This window comes from Dermacentor albipictus, chromosome 7, assembly GCF_038994185.2.
Source record: "Dermacentor albipictus isolate Rhodes 1998 colony chromosome 7, USDA_Dalb.pri_finalv2, whole genome shotgun sequence".
Lineage (NCBI taxonomy): Eukaryota > Metazoa > Arthropoda > Arachnida > Ixodida > Ixodidae > Dermacentor > Dermacentor albipictus.
Window position 1 is genome coordinate 32,577,237 of NC_091827.1, and position 18,628 is coordinate 32,595,864.

The window sequence follows — 18,628 nt, forward strand, 5'->3', positions numbered from 1 at the left end:
GCTCCCGATGGATCAGTGGGCGCCCGGCGGTGGAGGATCGAACTACGCACCTCCCACAGGTGAGCCGGTTCACCTATTGGCCGCGAGATCGACCTATAGGTGGCAGCACCGTCGCCCCGTTAGTGTGGATGCGTCGCCCGAGCGGTGTGTGGAAGTGTAGGGAGCTACTGTTTTCATTTCGCGATTCTGTGCTCCGTGCCCGCAGAAAACGCTTCATTTACCATCGTGAGATTTTGTTCGGTTCCGCAATGCAGCACATATTGCACAGAGCCAGGGATAAGCTTTCACTACTATCCCGTTGACGCGGCACGTCGCCGAGAATGGCTCGTCAGGCTTCGGAACGGCAAGGCGCCTTCCAAGTATGCGATGGTGTGCAGTAAGCACTTCAACGATGGTGCGTTCAAGCGTTCGCTGACGAAAAAGGATGGCGAGTAGTCCAATCTGATATCACGTTTGGGAATCCTAATCGGCAATCTGGGCATTAATGTTTGCTGCATGCGTAGTTGCTGTGTGGTTGCTGTGCGTGTGAAGATCGTTGCAGTCCGCGAAAGTTCGTGTCGGCGTGGCCTGGGATGCCAGTAATGAGTTGCCTGTGCTTTTATATACTTCCGCAAGTAAATTAACCGTGTGTGCACGCATGCAATTTATTTTATAAACTTCATGCGCCGCCTGCGCAGTGAATTCAAGGTTCGCGCTCAGCTGCGAGTCCGTTTAAACGACCGTCACCGAGCGTGATTAGTTGTCACGTTTTCCGTTGTCTTTCCTCAGCCACGGGAACTGTTCTCTGTGTTCAGAAGTGTAAATACGAGCACCGAAACACGGCAAGTGTGTACGCATCATCTCGTACAGATTAAACAGTGTCGTTTCGCGAGCCAACAGCGGATGGTCCATTAAGCGATGAACGAACATGCGCGAGCGAATTTATTGCTGCTGCTCATATTGACATATTTTTTCTCTCTTTTATAGGGGGGCGGAAAAACTTGAAGCCCGATGCACTGCATTCAAGCACCACTGCAAATTCAAGTGCCTGCACGCGAAAGTAATTAAAGTGATCTAATGATTATGATACAACATAAATTATACGTTGCATGCTTTATTTGAGCTTCGTGTAACGGTTGCAACTGGTTATAAAGCGACTCGAAAACATTTTACAATGGTAGTAACACTCTGAAACTAACTCGCGATTTCGTAGGTCTGGCTAAAAACAAAAATTGATAAAGCAACATAAGTTCTCTAAATTTATCGCATAACGTAAACACATCGCAAATCAGCGAGTCAGCATAGTATGACGTGATGTAAACAAATCGCGATACGCGCCGCGACTAACTACATCCGAACAACTTGAAGCAATACTTTACCCTGCAGGGCATGTGCAGTTCAATTTTGCTATTTTTGTCTCGTCGGTCAGATTCAGGTCGACTCAGTGTGGGTCTTTACTAAGCGCGGACGACTGCAGCACAAATGCGATAACGTGCACAGGACCGTCAGAGCAGCAGGTGGAAGCGACGGCACTACACTCAATGATGTGGCCCGCCGCAACGACTTGGTCGCCTTCGACGAGACACCTGACACCGTCCCTAACATGGTTGAGAATTGTGCCTAGAGGCAAGGGTGCTGTAAAACTGAAAAAGAACGCATGTTAACCTCACAGCACGTTGAAAGGAGACGAGCGCACATGGTGTGGTCGCGTTAAGCAAATGCTTTTCGCATCAGTACACTAAAAACTTACAGCGATTTACTTTACGAATTTCCGTTACAAAAATGAAAGAATAACAGGTTGAGAGGTTACTAACCATCGAACAAACCGACCTCGTCAACATCCATCGTGATTTCGCGAACTACGATCGCTGCACACTGCGGCTGGAGCGGCGACGGGCCACCGGCATCCACACTTAGGAGCTTCGTCACCTCGCCGCTAGGAGCCGACTCTGTTCGATCTCGAGGCCAATAGAGATTCCAGCAACAACTACTCATCATGATCAGTCCACGGATTTGCCCATTGTTTTTCCTTCTCGCGGCTCGAGGCGTTCTTGTCGCCTTATCAATCACGCTTTATATTTTGAGCCCCGTTTTTTTTTTTTGCTTCTAGGCGCACGAAGGCGATATGTTTCTGATTCTGAGCACACGCACAATCATTAGGAGTCGCTGCATCCGAAACGGAAATGCATTGTTAAAGGCGTTACAATTGCGAAGTAAAAACAAAAACCGTTTGAGAAAATAACGACGAACTCTAGGCAGATCCATGTACTAGCTAGCCATCACGTCATGCAGGCTGAACCACCATTCTTGCGGCTCCCCTTAATACTACAGCGCTGGAGTTTCCACTAGTAACAATCATAGGAATCTGTACGGCATGTGCCACTTATGGGTAAACGCCAAGTCAAAACAATAATTTAAGGAAGCCAAAATCTACACAAAACGCCGCCTCGTGCTCTTACGTATTTTGATTTTTTTTTGTTTTTGTTTTCTTAACGTTACAATCTCACACTTGCAGCCATTAACGGCTCATACAAGAGCGCTCGTCGACATCGGACATCATCGCTTTGTCATCAGAAAAAAAAATTTATTCGTCGACTGATTGATGAGAAAACGCGATGGAGCTCAGGCTGGAGGCACGAGGGCCGAGATCAAAAAACAACAACAACAACAACAAAAACCACGGCGTCTCTGGGCAATCATCAATCAGCGATCTCACGTCGAGGCAGCGGCGAAAAAAGGCGCCGTCTCGCACCATGAGAACACGGCGCCAAGACGACGGGTGGCGAGAGCGAGAAGTGCGCAGTTAACTTGCCTTGTTCTGTTTGCGCATGACTTCGAGTTCCTGCAGGATCTTCTGGTAGTGCTCGTCGTTCAGGAACGTCTGGCCCGATTCCAAGTCCGCAATCTGAAGGGAGAAACAAAAGAAAACGAAAATAAAGCCTGAACAAAAAAAATTCGGAGTTGTACAAGTCTTGTTCGAGTTTCGCGAACAACGAGCAGATTTCGGTGTCCCCTAACTGTAAAGAAACAGGTCCACACTGCAACTTGGCTCACGTTTGTGGCCCGGCCATCCTCAGGAGGTCAAAGATAACGCCAACGGCTGAGGTTGGTTACTGTAAGCTCCAGAAGAGTCCACTCTGCGTATTTCGTGCCAAGCTACGAGTATGAACTTCGGCAAAACCTCCAAATGGGAATATTCAATTGGCATTTGCAAGGCGTCATTATTCACCGAACTGAGTATCGCTAAAGCGGTATCTGCGTGTTCCTTTAGAAAAAAAAAAGAGGTCGCTTGATTAACTGATTGTTAAGTCACGCGGATGGTAAGAAGTTAAGCACGCGGCTCACGGTATCGTACAACATGGATGCGCTCCATTTAGACGCAAAAGACAACTTGCAGAATTCCAACGGCCGAGTTTCGACGTCGGCAGAAGTGTCGTCTGCTTACCTTCTGCTTGAGCTGGCCGACGCTCTCGAGTTCCTTCTGCTGGCTCTCGCCCAGACGGTGGAGCTCGCGGTACCGTTCCGAGTACTCCTGCAGTTCCAGTTCCAGACGGCAATTCTCCTGGAAACCCCGAAGAGGCACGTCGGTCACGCGACGAGAAGGCCTTTCCATATCTACATATGTTTATTCATTTCATATTCATGTGCTAACACATCACATCTTCACGAGAGTTCTTTTACACTAAGTTGAACGTTCCGTTCCATCAATTTTGAATATTAGTTCAGAAGGGATTACGTAATACATTTATCCTGGACGCGAAAATCGAAAACGAGGGGAGGAAGGACACTGCTCGGTCTGCGCTAGAATGTGCTGACCTGCTCCTCTGCACAGAGTACGCCGGACCAAACAGCCAGGAAGAGGTTAAAAGTTCTCGCGGAGAGCAAGAGTTGTCGCGGGAGAGCATCAGCTGAGCGAACTCCCGCAAAGGTACTTTCGTTAGCCCATACTGCGAAATCGTCACAGTGTTTTATCAGTGTGAAAACTACGCCATGCTTGTGTTTTGGGCTAATCGGACATGGCGTACACATCCTGCAAGGCGGTTGAACAGACGGAGAAAAATTTCACAACGTGGCGAAATTTGTCGCTGTACAGTATAGCATCCCGAGCTGAACCCGACAGACTATAGCGGCGCAGCCTGTCTAAAAGATGCGCACGCAAAAATAGAGGGCACAAATTGAACACGACATCCGAGCCCATGTTGCCCTGTTGCCCGACCACGGAAGGTAGTAGGGTATTCTTTATAAGAGTCCACCTAGTGGATTGTCCATTTCGGCTGCTGCTGATTGGCTAGAGCTGCTTGTCTCCTCCTCGCTCCTAGAGCTGCATCCAATCAGCTGCGGCCGAAATGGATGGTACATTAGGTGGACTCTTACAGAATACTCCCTCCAGATTGCAGAACTCTGGCGAGAACTAGACCTCTCCAGACATTCCGAAAAAAAAAAAAAGCCAGCCCTCAATCAAGCCCCGCGACCACGTGACCCGCGACGCACCTGTTCGAGCGTGGCCAGCTGCGCGCGCAGCCGCAGTTCGTCGGCGCGCAGCGCGGACAGCTCGTCCTCGTTGCGTTGCCGGAGCCGCGTCAGCTGCAGCGTCGTGGTCTCCCGCTCCCGCTGCAGCTCCTCGGTCACCTCGCGCAGCTGCTCCGTGTGGCGCTTCTCCAGGGTCCTGCGCGGGGGAGGAGATATATGCACGCGCATAGTCGGCATATATGTGTATACAGGGTGGTGTGTCCCAACTGTCACACATCGAGATTAGTAAAGATATGCAAATGCCACGTAGGCTGGGCAGAATCAAGGTTTTGCCGTCGCTTAGACATACTCAGATTCATCGTCTTTTTTTTGCATTCCGCCTAATTACATAATTAGTCTTAATCAACGTTTATTCACTTCCTCGATATTATAATCAGATGAAAAAGTTCAATGAGAAAATTGTGGAGCAACATGAGGAGGAGCAACAATGAACAAAATGAGGAGAAGCAACAATGTGGAGCAACAACAACTACCCGATACGCCTTTCATTGCTCAATTCGTGTTACATAAGTGTTTTTCCGACCGCGAAGGAAGCCCGTGAAAACAGCTCTTACGGCGCAATATGCGCTGTGAGAAAGGTAATTAGTGACACTTGCTAGTGGTGTATGCATTTCGATTCATCGTGCAAGTAATGTCCGCCTCTCTGAGTAATCCAACTCAATGACTGGAATCATGCTACCAGGTGACAAAGGTGACCTTAAAAATATCTGCGAGGTCTAACAACAAAAGACACCCTGCGTAGCACTTTACTGCTAATTGACGATGTCACAAATGAACATGTATGTGAAGACGTCCCAGAGCTCGCGGCCGCAGATGGACCTCCCATATATAAGTGCACTTGACAAGTTAAAATTTATAACAGCAGAATCATCACTAGAAATGGCTACAAAAACACGTGCTTCTCAACACAGAAAAAAACAGAAATTGAAGAAACTTTAGCAAACGTGATTATTTGCGAACCAGTCAGAAATATATAAACGAAAACGGTTGCACTGTAAATCAGAAGTCACATCGGTAAGAATATTCTGAGAATAGAATTTCAGTTTTCCTTCATTATTTTTTTTCTGAACGACGATGCCGGCACCGAGTAGACTTTTTGGCGCGAGAAGTAACGCTCGAAATGGCGAGCCGAACTCACAGCAGCCGGTTCTCGGAGGCCTTCTCCATCCGGGCGTGGTGCTCGTCCACTTCCTGGGCGATGAGCGCGGACCTCGCGTTGGCTTCGGCCACGTTCACTCGCAGCCGGTCGCGCTCTTCACGAGCCTGTTCGAAGTTGGTCCTACCCAAAAAGGAAGGTGGCAGAGAGAAAAAAGACGCGAAGGAATTTTAACGACAAGAAAGCTAAGAACAAAGAAACGTTGCGCAGAAACCACCAAACATGACCGCCGAAGTAAACGTAGCTTACACTGTTACGAGCCACAATGTTTAAGCTAAGTTAGGTTTTGTTTTAACCCCGAACTTGCTTTAGCTCACTTTTGTCCAACTTAACCTAACAAGGTAGGTAAGGTTTGGATCTAACCTAAACTCTCCAGTAATGGTTCACAAGAGCGTGAGCTCCGCTCCACTTATTTTGACGGTAACCTTCGACAGTTTTTGCACGGCTGGCCCTCACCCGGGCGTGTCATCGCGACGCGCGGATGAGCGTGAACAAAAAACACAAAAAAAACTTTGTCGTGGAAGTGCGTCATCGGTTAACAGCCGTATATAGAAGTGTTACACAACAGGCAACTGCCAAAGGTGCACTCCTCTCTGCACGCGCCCTCCTCTCCCCCAACTTCCCCCATCACAACCACACATCCACCTTTATCCTCTCCGCTTGGTTAACTTCCTTGCCTTTCGCTTATCTATGCCCTCTCCCTATCTCTCTACATTGCCATTTCTCTCTGAACACCTTCATCCTCACAGTCATCTCAGCATTGCAGTCTCCGCAAAAAAGATTGTACACATTTCTAGGAGATTCTCCCCAGATTCTACAGATTCTCCACATTTCTCCTTACTCAAAATACTTCGCCGAACATTCACCCTACTCACGGTCCCCGTCCACTGACCACGCCGTCAAAACCCCTTACAACTCCACAAACAGATCTTTGATTAAAAACTTAAAAATAAATGAATAAGGTATGACAGAACTGACACTGAGGCAAAAAAATGCAAAAAAGCGCCCACTCACTTCAGGTGCTTGAGCTCGTGCTGGTACGAGGCGAGCGCGAACGCGTACGTGGTGGACGCGTTTCCGGCGGCCACCGACGCCATCTCTTCTTCCAGCTGGGCCGTCAGGTCCTGGAGGCTCACCTTCAGGTTCGGGTTGAAGCCCAGTTGCTGCGCAACGACGAAGGAGAGAGAGAGCGAATGAAGGCTGAAACGCAATGCAGACGCTACGAAATCTGCATATATAGAGGCGCCTGGCTTAAATTTCAGCCCAGCCATCAGATATTCGCTTCCTGCGATAGCAGCAAAATACGCGTTCGAGTTAAGGCGTAACACAATAAATGTAACGTCATTTCGTTATGTCCGATAATCCCTTACATCCTTGTTCTCTATATATCGAGATTTGATTGTAATGAATGTCGCAATGGGTGCCCATGGCAAGCGGTGACCGTGATACGTGCAATGAAATGACTACGCCACTGATTAAAGTAAAATAATGTCAGTAGACGTGAATCTGCCACAAGCTAAATATTCGGAAAGACGCCAACACCTATATCGATGTAGTGCCTTCCTAGTGTTGAACGCTATAAACAGATTATATATTATACATATATCTACATATTGTCACAGTCGGTAATGTGGAAAGAAGACGACGCTGATGGTGGTCTTGGAGACGACGAAGAAGTGTTTAGCGCACTCGATGCTCTACGCTTGTTGGCACAGCCATTAAAAGCTACCTGTAAATAAAAAAAATTAAATTATGGGGTTTTACGTGCCAAAACCACTTTCTGATTATGAGGCACGCCGTAGTGGAGGACTCCGGAAATTTTGACCACCTGGGGTTCTTTAACGTGCACCTAAATCTAAGTACACGGGTGTTTTCGCATTTCGCCCCCATCGAAATGCGGCCGCCGTGGCCGGGATTCGATCCCGCGACCTCGTGCTCAGCAGCCTAACACCATAGCCACTGAGCAACCACGGCGGGTGTACCTGTAAATAGACGAACGCTTCTTCCTTCCCGTAACAATATAGATTACGAATTAAGTAGGGAAAAAATTCATCGACGATTACGATAATCCCTAATAAGAAATTTGAGCGCAGCTTCAATATGTGTTTTCATTTGGCGATATACTGGTCGGCGCAGACAATTTGAATATCGCAATGCCACGCAATAAAGCAATGTCTCCTGTGCCACGTTGCAAACGCAGCTAATTGTGGCGCAACTGCCTCGCTAATTACGAGATCGCGGGAGGCAGCGCGTGGGTGACGTGTGGGCGTGATTTACAGCAGCCGCCGCCGTGGACGTAGCTACGCTCGTGCAGCGCTTTGTTTCCATATATAGCATCGGTGAACGCGCTCACCGCGTGCCTCAACCATGGCGTCATCGCCGAACAGACGGCTAACATCGGCGAACAGCTATACTCTCACGCCGTATCGCAGCGGTTGTCTGCGCAGAGCCCGTCTTGCCGTGCGGCACTGCTCCTTTCTTCTCAAGCTCTCGCCCCACCCACCTCCTCCGCTTTGCTCCACGCGCTCTCATCGCTATCGCCGTCTTTCATCCGCGTTCACTTCTTCGTCGTTCGCTGTGCCAACGCCTCCTCTAGAAAGATGCCTGCGGCGTCGCTCGCTTACTCATTGTAGCTGTCGCGCCTTGAGTTGCGGTCGATTGTCAAGAGATGGCGCCACCTACTTCCCTATCTCCGCCATGGGGGCTGGGGTGGTGTGGTGTCGCGGCGATAGCGGCGGCCGCGCCGGCCGCGCTGCCATGCGGTGATGTGCGCATGCGCGCATGTGTTGCAAGCGACCACCGCAATGATCGCTAGCTAACACCTCAAGTGGAATGGAGGAAAAGGGGAAAGGTAAGGGCAGCAGGTTTTCGGCGCACGCGGCAGGCATCTCTTTAAAGGAGGCGCTGGCTGCGCTCGTTCGCTCGGTTACGCCGAGGGACGACGCCGACGCCAAGCGCAGGAACTGGCGCCTAAGCGCTGCGCTCTAAAACCCGCTGGGGCACCAGTGCGGCGATGTGACGCCTGTCCCAGTGGCAAAAACCACAGAGGGGGTACAAGCGTACATTTCCTTTCAGTTTTCTACTGAGACAACACAAGAACGGTAGATCACACTCTTTGCAAACCTCTGTGCGGTACACAAAGAATGAGTTCGTTACGAGAGTACCTTTAGGCAAAGTGTTTTTCCAGAAACAAATTCGCGCCTTCGCTATGTGTTTACTGTCCTACATTCGGAACGTAAATGAATGTCAGCGGCGACACACCCAAACTTCATTGCAATCAAGCGCTGCTTATCGCGCTTCGACGCAACATTTGAGTGACTGTTCTGCGCTTGCGTAGTGACTTCACGTATCACAGTTCTTTCATTTTCGTCCGATTACCACGGAGTGAGCTTTAAGCGTAAGGACTTGTCCCCTTCGATATGCTAGTGGCAGAGCTTTCTTGTCTAATGTTCTCATTTTTGTTCTTTCTTTCCCCCCATACGTCTTATGACCAAGACGAAGCTTCAAAATCGAGAGTACGGCAGCGATCCAATCCTTCTATCACACGCCTGCCTGGAGCTGTATAAACTCTCTGTGCAGAGAGGCAACGAACATAAAAACGCTTCGGAGGCTGTCGGTAAAGGGTAAATTCGTTCGCTCCACGTGGTCTCCGCATGCTTCAATCCCCCAGAGGCGTGTTAAAAGCGAGAAACACGAAGCAAGCGACCGACTAAAGACCAAAGGCTGAAGGAAGGCTGAAGACAGACGGCAGATCCTCGAGCGTTTTCTGAAGAAGAAGAGAAAAATAAACAAGAATATACGGATGCTGCGGTGATGGCGGAGGAAAGATCCGGAACCCGGGAAAAAGGCAAAACGGGAAGTCGAATTCAGCGAGCCGCCGCCTTTTTTTCCCCTGTCCGGTTGGCCCGAGCGATCGACAGTCGGCTGTGCCATGTAAGAGAGGGTGAGAGTATCGCAGTCGGAGAGAGTTAGCCAGTGTGTGCGTGAGGAAGGGGGGGGGGGTGGTTCTTGAGTCGAGACACGGCGGTGTCAGGGGCTCGCAGAGAGGCGACCTAACAGGATTATTCGTTCGTCCAATTAAAAACAAAGAGCCCCCTCCCCCCTCTTGTCTCCCCATTTCGCGCAGCTAGGCAGCGGGACAGCAGCGAGGAAAATGCCCCCAGGGATCTCTCTATTTGGTGGTGGCGGTGGGGGGGGGGGGGGGGGGGTCAAGGCGGCGGTTGGGGCGCGCTAGTGGAATTCGTAGGGCGGGTGCAGTCAGGGGGGTGAGGGGGGGGAGCAGGAGGAATCGCACGCACACAACCACCCTCAATAACACATGAACAAAACTACGCGCACCGTGTACACATACACACACACATCCACACACGAACCCACATGTGAGCGAAGGGATATGCAAAAACGCAGAATGAAAGGACAGCGGAGGTGACGGGTAAATGCGACAAGAAAGCCAGGTAAGACGGCATGTTGGAGAGGACTGAAAGGAAGCGGAGAAAGGAGAGGCAGGAAGCCAGCGCGGCGCCGACCGGCGACAGAGGCGAGAGAGGCTATAGCAGTCATGCGCGAGAGAGGAGGATTCCAAGCTCGTTCGGGTCACCCTTGGTTGCAGGCTTGCAGAGGCTAGAAGGCGCAACCTGTAAGGGAGCTTTCCCCGAAGACGAATCCCTTCAGATCACCACAAAAGTGCGTAGGTGCATAAGTTCGAAATCTCAAAGAGGAGAATTCTGAGCAGCGCGAGATCTTCTTGCTAGCTGACCTTGGAACCTCGTTCGTCAATAATCGATAACCGCACGAGGCGTCGCTTGTCGAAAAAGAACTCCATACAACGTGGTCCTCGCGTTTCCCCAACGCACCCGTTCGCAAATCTTCGCGCAAAAGAGGCTTTTGCGCGAGAAGCACGAAGTCGAGCGGTCGCTGCACTTCGGGAATGACGCGCCGCGTCGCTCGAAACCGGTGGCGTGGGTCAGCGAATGCGAATGGCAGCAGACTGAGCGAGTTCATTAATCTTCGCGCAAAGTAACACTACACGTCTACAGAACAGCTTCCTCCCCCTGTGCCCACCCCCTCCCCTTCCCTTGAAAACACCGAAACATGCTCAATGTGCAGACTGCATCGAACGATCCAGCCCTCAGAAAACAAAGAAACGCAGAAAGATAGTGTCTCCGCTTTTATCAATATACGCAAATTAGTGAGAAAAAAAAGGAATAAATAAAGACGGGCAATCGACCGAACAGACACTGTCTAGAGCCACTCCCCCCCCCCCCCCGCCATCTTTTTTTTTCTACATTCGTTTCGTACATTGAACAACATGGCTTAGTAACAAGCCATCTAGAGACGCCTTCTGCTGAAATGAGTCAGCTGGCCGGAACAGATCACTCGTCCATGCGTTTGTAAAACACCCGACGGCGAGTTAAGAAGCACAAGGGCACACGGTCGCCTTCGCTAATTGCTTTCCCATCAGGGCCCACAAAAAAAAAAAAAAGAAAAGAGAAGCAAAGAGCGCTTTGCGTGCGTTACGCCAGCCAGCGGGCGGAGTTGAGAAAGCTTGTTTGTTCCAAGATGCATTGCCTCGGCTCACGCCGTTCGTGGAAGATATTAACGGGCCAAACATTAAAAAAAGAAGTGAGAGGTGTCGGAAGTCTCAGCTGCTCTCTTAGAGAAGTGCGGGGTACATCACCAAATCCGCGCACTGCAGACTAAGCTATGCGGACCGCGTCAACTCGCGTAGCTGGAACGAGAACGTAGCCATAAGCGCAGAAAGCGATCGCCCAAAGTTGGCCGCTGATCTTTTGCCTGACGTTGGCAAACTTCACGCCCGAGTCGACTCGCACTTAAACAGATGTAGTATACCTGCGAGCCGTTAGTCCTAATTTAATTCAGGCCGTAGATGCCCGTAGAAGTAGGGCGCAAGTCTGAGCATAAAGTGAGTCCCATTCAGTCGGTGCTTTAGTTAGGGAGTCTCACTGAGTTAAACTAAGTACTAAGTGCACGTGATTCCAAACGATTCCACTGGACTGCACGCAAAGCTGAGTCCATACTTTAGCCAGTGAATCTGGCTACGCATCCATACTACCCCTATGGGCCCCGAGCCCGTGATTCCGCGAGTCTCAGCGAGCCCGAGTGAATGACTCCGTGGTTTCCGTGAGATAGAGTTGGCTTATCGGAGTGTAATCTCGACATGTTTAAGGAATCTGAGGTCGGTGAGTTCCGACTATTGGCAAGTTTGTGTCAGCGTGAGCCCAGGCGGTGTTTTACATCTGTAAACCTGAGCCTTGGTGAGTACTAAACGTAAGTGTACACTTTGCGAGCGAGTCTGAGCGAGCTGCGTTTATCTGACCGAGCGCGCGACACTATGCGTGACGCCGACTTCACGGAAGCGTCAAGGACGGAATCAGCGACGTTCCCAAATGTTCACGCCGTGACACGGGTAGGCGAGTAGACCTTCTTATAGTTCTTGTTCCAAGTTGGCTGGCGCGATGAGAGCAAGCTTTGACTACACTGCACAAATTTCCTGAGACGCGGATATACGGAGGCGCGTCTTCCACCAAAAGCTGGGAGCGAAGTCGCTGGCGCGTAGCGGCGTTATGCCTGTGAAGGGACTGGAAAGAAGGGGGCGCTGGGGGGGGGGGGGGGCGAAGTGTTGCGCAGCTGGTGCTTGCAGTTTCGGTGACAAATTACACGAAGTGCGCGACGGACGGGAAAACGCGAGCGAAGAAAGGCGCACTCTGGAGGGCGTAAATTGTCGACACGGTCGCGTTCGGTTTAACTCCCACGCGAAGATAGCAGCGAATTAAAAACGGAGCGCCCCGGAAAACAAGATGCACCGTGTCGAACCACCCTATGTATGCGGCGCGAAGAGTTTTCAAGTGATGCTAAACAGAATACAACTATCTCGGCTCAGACGGGCACAAGGCGCTCTTTCGAAGCACCGTCAAATTGGGAGGATCGTGCGCTGAGGAACTTAAAACAACGCTTAATGAATGCGATATGTACCGTAGCCATCGGATGTACCAGCCATATCACGATCTCACGCACACGTATTTTGGCAACATGATTATGAGATTGTGGTTTTGGCACGCACAACCACATAATTTTTTTCTCGACCACGGCGGGTGTTTCGCATTATCTAGATGCCTCAACAACAGTTAAAAAAAAGGGGCGAACGAAAGAAAAAAAATATATATGCGTATCCGACGCGCTGTGGGAATCGATGTAAGCGAAGCTTCGTATGCTGTTTGCTTTCACTGACGATAATTAGCGGTGATGTTGGCGGCCAACGTGTAACTCATTCAGCTTTTAGTCCAATACGAGAGTGGTGAGCTGACGTTAAACGTTAACTTGCGTGCAGCGCTGATGTATGTCTGCGCAGTCCACAGAACACTAAGAGAGACATGTTTGATCGAAGCACTGTTGCTCATCATTGTTCATATAGTCCTTGCAACACCACGTTTTGCTGCGTAGCGAAAGATGCTTCCGTTCCGCGCGACGCCTCTTTCGGGCCTGGCTGTCCTTGCAACGACAAGTGCATGGTTTGGAGCCATTTTGCTGGCACCCGTTTAACGCGCTCCTTCTGCGTACGTGGCCAGCACGCTGTTGATACGCCAGCTCCGAACACTCGCTTCAGGCTACAGAGACGATTGTAATGTTTACGCCATCACAGCCCAGCGCGCGCAACCTCCCACAAGCCGAGCAACTGTATCTTTGTCGCACAGGAAAGCAAGCGCAGCACATGCCGTACGCACAAGCTACGCATCCGGGCGCCGGCCGAAGATGCGCCGAGGCCAGCGCCATCTGGTGGTGTTGCGAGAAACCCAGCGACACCCGCGGCAAGACCCCATCACAGCAGCAGCGGCCGGAAAGTCGGGAGAAGAGGGAAAGAAGGCCTCGCTTTAAAAAACACACGGAAGAGCGAACAAGAAAATCCTTCAGGATATTGAAAAGAAAAGTTATAACACTGAAGTGAACAAAAGTTCAGTTTCGCGCTTGCGCGTTCACATGACCATGGATGGATGGATGGATACAACTTTCTTGTACGTCCGGCAAGGTTTAACGCGACCCGGGCTCAGGTCTCCCATGGAGGAACGTCAAGGCCCTGCCTCAACGCCGCCTCACGGGCTTGCTGGACTGCCCACGTCTGGATTCCGAGGATTCACATGACCAGTGTTCCTCTTTTTTCGTCCCCCTCTCCACATGGCTGTATAATCAGCCACCTTTGAATTCAACAAACAGTTGCAAGTAGCGCCTTGTCCTGTCTTTGTTCCTTCTTAGCGTGCGCCGCCACTGTTGGCACTTCATCCTTTGAAAAAAAAAAAGACGAGATATTACTTGATGCTGGAAAAGAAGAGCGGCTGCGTGACGCGCACGCGGAATAACCGTACGCGAGCAAACGCGAAAGCCTCGCCGCATTTCCTTTCCACACCGGGGCACCGAACCGGAACCACCCCGCCTGCAAAAGCATAACGCGTCGCGAATCGCTTGCTTCGGCGCCCGCATGAGGGGCGCTTGGCGCGTCGCCAAAGGGGAACGGCGCGTTGCCGACGCGGCTGACGAGAACAACGACTACTGCCTATCTTTCTCGAAGTAGTAAAGGCAAGGTGCAGAAGACCAGGATAGAAGAAGAAGAACACAAACGACAGGACTTCTTCATGAGTCCTGGTCTTCTGCGCCTTGCCTTTACTGCTTCAAGCATGAACCAACTAGCCCAAGCAAGAGTTTTACTATCTTTATCCTTCGAGGGTGAATGGAGGGACGACCTCGAGGATGCGCAGCTAGGCCTAGTGCGCGGGTATACGCTGTAGAAAGGCGTCGTGGGCGCTGGCGTCGTCAGTGAATCGCGGGCTTCGATGATGGCGATGCTTATTGGCATCCCCTTCGAAACGGGGGCGGGGACGTTTGACTACGTCTATCGCTATCTAGCGTTTTGCCTATTTGATCTCGATCTTACCTATCGTACTGAAAACCTCTATCACTTTACTGCACTGTACTATGCTGTACTATACGCTCATCGATTCCACAGAATGAACGGGCGCCGCCGAGCGAACCAAATCGGTGTTGAGTAGACAAAAAAAAAAAGAACGCCACGTGTACGCTACACCGGAAGGTTCTTAAAGTGTCACGAACGAGCGACGGAACAAAACAAAAAAAATTATGGGCCTGAACTGCCGCACAGCTACACCTCAAAGTATGCGACAGCGTACTTAAAATTGTGAAGCCTCGGCAGCCGCACGCGAGCGTGGGACATTGCGCGCTCTCGTTTATCGAAAGTTATACGTTTCAGTACCTCGCATCCCTTGCAAGCTTCTGTCATTTCACTTACACTATCAAGCCCTCGCGTATGCTCGACGCGCTTTCGAGTTTTCTGTTAGGTACCTCAAAAGTGGGCGAAGTCTACTTACTTTGCAATAAAGAAATGAGCGACCGATGGTGGGATTGGAACCTCTGTTTTCAAGAACGGATAGCCAAGGACCTACCCATTAAGCAGACGTTGCACGTATGCTTCTATGCATAGCGCCAAATCGCTCTTTCAAACGTCTACCAGGTGCGTCATGCGCCAATCTCTCGCATTCTTCCCTCGTGACAGATAGCATTTAGAGACTCCGTATTAAGACTGCCCTGACATTGCGATATGCCCACATTTTTTCGATTAGATACTGGATACTTCCAAAGTGGTTGAATCCCATCAATAATGCTATGATGCAACATAGCATGCAACAAAGATGCAACAACATAGAATGCAACAAAGATGTGAACGGCGTGTGACATTAGGAGACGGCAAAAGGACAGCGTGGATGAGAGAATTAGCGCGAGCAGCTCACGTTCTGAGGACGCATTCCGCGGCGATCACTTCCGGCGATAGTACCGCCTCTCGGCCGTCGAGCGTGTGCCTGATTGGCTGGTGGAGCCAAATCGGACGAGCCGATTCGCTGGTTGAACACTACGTCACGTGAAGGCGATAGCAGCACCGAAAGTGAACGACGAAGAATACGTTCCCCAATTGAGATTCAGCGGAGGATGTTCTCGGATTCAAATTCAAGCTTGTCTCGGGACAGCACGATGGATAGTGTTGCATAATAATAATAATAATAATGTGACTCGCCACATTGTGCACTGAACATCACTTAGCACGTTCTAATGAAAATGATAAGATATTTGCTCAGATGGAACAGTGGGGAACGCCCACCTCGTTAGGTACTGGGGTTCAATGCGGATGGCAGCGGTAAGCGCTAGAGATAAACAGGAGACGATGAAGAATACCACCGAAAAGAAAAAGAGAAAGAAATGTCGGCAAAAGAGGTAACTCAAAGTAGATACAAGAAATAAGCCAGCTTGCAATGCATATTCGAACCTGTTTAGCTCACGTAGGCTAGGTGACTATTTTGCGCCGACACGTTTTAAAGGCGGTGTCATTAGGAATCGACATCGCCATTCACGTGACAGCCGCGTGTCGTCTGTGCTGCCTTATCCGTGCCCCTTTGCAACGACAACAATACCGGGGATTTTTTTTAGATTATAGGGGCTTCTTAACAAACGTCTACGGCATAACAGGATATTTCTAGTCATTCAGCTGGTTTGCTGAAAGATGCGCACATTACTTCCCCGAGAAGTGGAAACGCACAATCGACTAAATAATGAAATATGAATTAACAACTTTCAAATTACTTTTCGGTGTAGATGGCAATTTACGAACCGCAGGCGGTGAGTTCTAAAAGCGTATCAAGTCGGAAGGCTGGCACCATTTTCGAGGTATTCCCGAAGTTGACGGCAAAATGCATTAACTGGCGTCCCAGTGAATTTCATGCTTCAGTGCATAAAACGGCAGCGCATGAAAACATTCATACAGAAACTCCTCTGAGTGTTGTCTAAGTATGCACGCGTAAGGATTGCGCAACTTGCTCACATTGACGCAGCCCGGGGTCATTATCAATGTTATGAAGCTTGATCTGACACGTATAAACCCTTATCGGTCGTCATCAACATTCTCAGACTAGATCCGAGCGTTATCAACCCTCATCGGCAGTTATTAACCTTATCGGGCTCGATCCGAGCCTTATTAACCCTTATCGGACGATATCAAGCTTATCGCAAGTGATCCGATCCTTATCAAGCCTAAATCTGCCCTTCTCAACCTTATCGGTCTTGATAGGACCCTTATCACCTCTTAATAGTCTTATCAACTTTATCAGAGTTGCATCGGACCTTTAATCATTTTTGATGCTTATTAACATTATCCGAATTCCCCCGACCATTATAAGCTCTTACCGCTCTTCAGCGACTTATCCATCCGCATCGAACTATTATCAACCGTTATCGAGAACCATATAATCCCTGATCACTACTTACCATCCTTATCAACTGACTGATAATCTGTGTGTCGCGCAACGTGAAGAGCATGAGCCCTCAGAGATCGGTGGCATTTCGGTCGGTGAAAGAGCGCCCTAACGAAAGGTGCATACTGCGACCACCGAAACGCATCGGGGATGTGGCGTGCTTGGCATTAAACTTTCACAAAATAGGAATTTTACCGATGTCTGCAATGTTTCAAGTCGGCTCTATATGTGATTCTAGAGATGGCCTTTATTCCACCATCGGCCAAATCTCTCGACAAAGCATTCACAGAAACTGTTCGCCTTTGACATTTGTTTTGTACCGCCCGTACAACACGTTCATATGGTTCAGATACAGTCACCTTCTGCAGGCGTGGGTGTTAAGCCCACCGGGTAAGACACTCGGCCTCTCAGCGTGGAGGCGTAGGTTCGAAATTCACCACCACCAACACTTTTCTTTTCGAATTAATTTTGTTCTATACTATAATTTGTTTATATGGAAAGTCATGCAACTTGCAGTAAGAATGCGCCCCCACTGAATTTTTAAATGTGCAAGCATTCCTATGCCTACGCAATGGGGAATTCCGTCCGTCTTTCGCGTAAGACAGACGGACGGATTTCCATATTGCGTAGGCATAGAAATGCTTACGCACTTGAAAATTTAGCGGTAGTGCATTCTGATTGCAAGTTTCACGACTTATGTATCGAAACCCGTGCGATTCCTGGGATCCGTTTCAAGTGGATATGCCTTGAAGACTCACCGGCTACGATTCGTAAATGGTAATACGGGCCATAAGGTAAGTAATTAAAAATTCAATCAGTGCATGTTTATGAATTAGTCGATTATACATCGCCGCAGGAGGAACGATGACGCCTTTTTTGTTTGTTTCTGAGGTGCTCTAAAACGATAAAGAACGGGGAAAACGGACAAATGCATGAGGAATGATTAATGCGACTTTACATCTGCTCCTTCAACCGTTCTGAGGTTGCTACGACGGCGATGCATTATCCAGAAAAAAAAAAGAAAAGGACCTCTTATTCGTCGCGTCGAACGCGCTACGCTGCCACTTCCCTCGAAACCCCTCAGACTTCCCTTTTTCTTTTTTAACTCCGAAATGAGCTCCACGTGCTTTCTTTCTTTCTTTTATTTTTTTTCGCTCCTTTTGGGGAGCCATGTCTCGAGGAGACTACTTAGCAGTGAGCGAGCAGGGACCAAGCAAAAAAAAAAAAAAGAAAAGGAAGTTTTGTTTGTAGAAGAAAAGCGGCTTCATAAGCGAGCAGACGACGTACCCCTTTTTTCCCCATTATAGCTCGGGTTCGCGGGATGAAGAAAAGAATGATTTGGAGTTGGCGGTAAAGACGTGTGCAGACTACATTATAGGAAGAGAAACACGCGACAGCTTTATAAACACTCAAGGCACTCAAAGGAAAAAAGAAATGATAAGATTCGCATGCGTATCCAAGGGAGAAGACATATGGAGGTGAGGCGGCTATATTGAGACAGCGTGGCGTTGTGAAAAAAGGCTCTCCGGCGAGTTTGCACAAAAGGACCGTAATGTGTCGCAATTCTGTCGCGACTCCACGAAACTCGCATTCATACGGCTCATGCAGAATATATAAAGCATATTCACCACGTCGT

The 18,628-nt window shown here is 49.5% G+C and overlaps 1 protein-coding gene across 1 annotated transcript in view; it reads right to left on the minus strand.

The window, feature by feature from the left end:
• The window catches only part of LOC139047810 (ninein homolog), a 386,852-nt gene that overhangs the window by 25,847 nt on the left and 342,377 nt on the right, over positions 1-18,628 (minus strand). The window contains exons 3-7 of the mRNA XM_070521944.1: positions 6,680-6,828; positions 5,648-5,788; positions 4,471-4,645; positions 3,425-3,541; positions 2,792-2,884 (exon numbers count right to left, since the gene is read on the minus strand). Coding sequence (XP_070378045.1) covers positions 2,792-2,884; positions 3,425-3,541; positions 4,471-4,645; positions 5,648-5,788; positions 6,680-6,828 — 675 coding nt within the window. The remainder of the gene's footprint in view (positions 1-2,791; positions 2,885-3,424; positions 3,542-4,470; positions 4,646-5,647; positions 5,789-6,679; positions 6,829-18,628) is intronic.